Consider the following 3,085-nt stretch of genomic DNA (forward strand, 5'->3'; position numbering starts at 1 on the left):
TGTGTAAAAACAAGAGGAGTTGGCTAAAAAGAGAGTGGAAAAAGATGGAGAGGACCAATAAGCTTTTAGCGCTTGCTAAAAAACTTAAAATGAAGAGAAAATAAAGTATTCTACCCCATGAAACTGTATATTGTTGTATATACTGTAAATAGACATCCACTTTATATAATAAAATACATTCATAACCCATATATAGTAAACCATGTGGGACTTCACTATCACTGTATGAGGTAAGAATCAACAGCTTTTTATCACATTTACATAACACTTTATGAATACAAGTCATGAACAAATCTTAAATATGGCAGGGAATGTGTTTCCTTTTTTAATTTTGATTTTGAGCAGCAAATTTGGAGTTACATATTGGTGCTCACCAGGAATGCAGAAGCAAAATTGCACAAATTTTCACTTGAAAGAATAGTGGCAATCTTGGGATTTTTTTCTGTTCAAGTTTCAAATAGTGTGTAAATTCAATACACTTCATCTTCAGCATGTTTAGTGCCACTTTTGTAAGTAACCACGCCCCCGTCCACGCCACGCCCCATCCAGGCCACGCCCCGTCCAGGCCACGCCCCTTGCCGTTTTTTTTTTCATCACTCGCCATTGCCATCACTGGGCCAAGTATATAGAACACACAAGCAATTTTTCTGTGGTAGTATTGCAATAACTAGCAACTACGATATACAAGAGGAATACATGAGGAACATGGCCCAAAGTGATGAATTGCTAAGTCTGAGTGAATGCCTTGGGACTGCCACGAAACAAATTAAGACGAGCCATAAATTGTGAAGTGGCTGAAGTTGAGAAATCCTACCAGTGAATGGAAAAAGCTTGCCTCAAAAGAAAACAAATGCAGTCATTTCTGCAGCACGTCAACAGAGGTTAATTGTTGCTACTGTACGACAGCAGAGAGGATTGCAGGTGAAGACTGTGCAAAGATGTTTTTGAAAGAGTCCAACATGTGCATGAAAGCAGCGTGTTGGATGTAGACATAGAATGCCATCTCCAAAAAGCTGACATACATTACAATCACTGGGATATGCTGGACCTCACCTGCAATGTCAATGAGGACAGGCACAAACAAAAATTGATGGATGGATATTTCTTCTTTAAATTAATTTGATTGCTAAATTACGTAACCTTTATTAATCCCATAAAATCATTTCAGCAGCAATAGTTGATGGAGGAAATATTTTTTTAAAATAGTTAACATGCAAGGGGAACAGAAAATGTACGACAAATATACATAACAATAATGATGATGATGATGATGATGATGACGATGATGACGATGATGACCGTGTTCTCCCTCCAGGCGAGAGTCGATGACAACAACACTGTTCATTCAATTAGCATCACTTTGGTAAATGTCAGCAGAGATTACAACTACTTCCTTCTGAACTGCAGAGCCACCAATTTGGTAGGCAGGACCAACGCTTCCATTCAGCTTAATGTTCACTGTAAGTAATCACACACACACACACACACACACACACACACACACACACACACACACACACGCACACATGCGCACACACTTCAAAGCAGATAGACAGATGCAAATATAATTTGTACTTGTGTGTTACTGGAATGCATGTTACTGTATATTGTGACTCATCTCTTTATTTGAAAGGTTGAAATTTGCAGTGGTATTAACCTGCACTGAATTATACATTTACATGTATGTATGCGTTTGTTATGTAAAGTTTTAATGTTCTGCCCCTTTTGTCGACAAAATATTATGAATATGTCAATATGAGTCAGGTGTTAGATTTATAACTTCATCACAGAGTATGTTCATGCTCACCTGGTGTTTCTTTCCGTAAATCGCAAACATTAAGATAAACCATACCTTGCACTGATACAGTACAGTGGGGTGCCACCCCACCAACATCAGGGCTCAACAGCACACCGAATATACTTGCAAATGTGGCCAACTTTTCAGTGTGTGATGATAAAGATTTCATCCGGCTTCAAACATGGAAATGGATGTAATGTATGTGTTGTTGGCTGATCCCTTGGATCACTCGTGCCATATAACAGGCAGATCCCTGTGACTGAATACTTGTATTATCTTTAATAACATAGTCAACTTTTGTGCTTCAAACAGATAGGGACATAACTGGAAATGATATTAGACATTGACACCTTTTGAGAGACATGAGGTGCACTTTTTTTTGTCTTAGAAAATTACATAAAATAACTGACCTGATTTGGCAGCTGCTGCTTGTCTTGATTTTAGCAGAGAGATGTTTTTCAAATACATTGTGTCAGTCTTTACATCATACGCAACTATGGTATGCCAAATGAGATGACAATACATCAGAAAATATGGTTGTGCTGTACCTCCCCAAAAAAGGTGTGACCGAATCCTGCAATCACCTGAAAAAAATGGGCGTAGAAAAAAATGTGTGTTTCCGGTAACCGACCGACCGAGAATTTCTACGTCGAAAAAACACTTTACGGTCGGCATTTTTTTCAAACAACCCTCTACATCACCTATGTCAAAGTGCCGGCCCGCGAGAATGTTTTCAGTGGCCCCTGGGATGATATTGATTTATTATTAGAACCGGCCCGCGGACCGCAGCAAGCCGAGAGCCCGCAGATCTTTCATACGTAACAATACTACATTTCCCACAATGCAACGGTGACGCGCCAAGCAGTCGGCCGCTTTATTTAAATATTTATTAGTCTAGCAGTCGTACCCATAACAGTGACATTAGCTTTCAGATACCCATCTAAAATGGCAAAACGGAAGGTGGACACTGAGAACCGGGGGTTTCAAACAAGGTGGGAGTCGAAGTACATGTTCATGGACGTAGCTGGAAAACCTGTGTGTCTTCTGTGCGGAGAAAGTGTGGCGCGATAGAAATAGTGTAATCTGAGACGACATCATGAAACGAAACACGCGAACAAAAACAAGAACATGGACATGGAGGGCGAAGGGGGATTTCATTAAAAACGGTATACCGGTACTTAAAGTTTGTGACGAAGTTTACCCCGAAAAAAAGCAACTCTTTTTAAACGTGAGCATTAGCAGAAACACAATTGCAGTGTTTCTGCAAAGATACGGCAGTGCGTGCTG

The 3,085-nt window shown here is 39.8% G+C and overlaps 1 protein-coding gene across 1 annotated transcript in view; it reads left to right on the forward strand.

Moving 5' to 3' along the window:
• LOC109513079 (NT-3 growth factor receptor-like) overlaps nucleotides 1-3,085 on the forward strand; it is a 68,189-nt gene that overhangs the window by 25,457 nt on the left and 39,647 nt on the right. Inside the window, exon 7 of the mRNA XM_019865288.1 lies at nucleotides 1,316-1,460. Coding sequence (XP_019720847.1) covers nucleotides 1,316-1,460 — 145 coding nt within the window. The remainder of the gene's footprint in view (nucleotides 1-1,315; nucleotides 1,461-3,085) is intronic.

The sequence above is a fragment of the Hippocampus comes genome, unplaced genomic scaffold, assembly GCF_001891065.2.
Source record: "Hippocampus comes isolate QL1 unplaced genomic scaffold, H_comes_QL1_v1.1 scaffold180, whole genome shotgun sequence".
Lineage (NCBI taxonomy): Eukaryota > Metazoa > Chordata > Actinopteri > Syngnathiformes > Syngnathidae > Hippocampus > Hippocampus comes.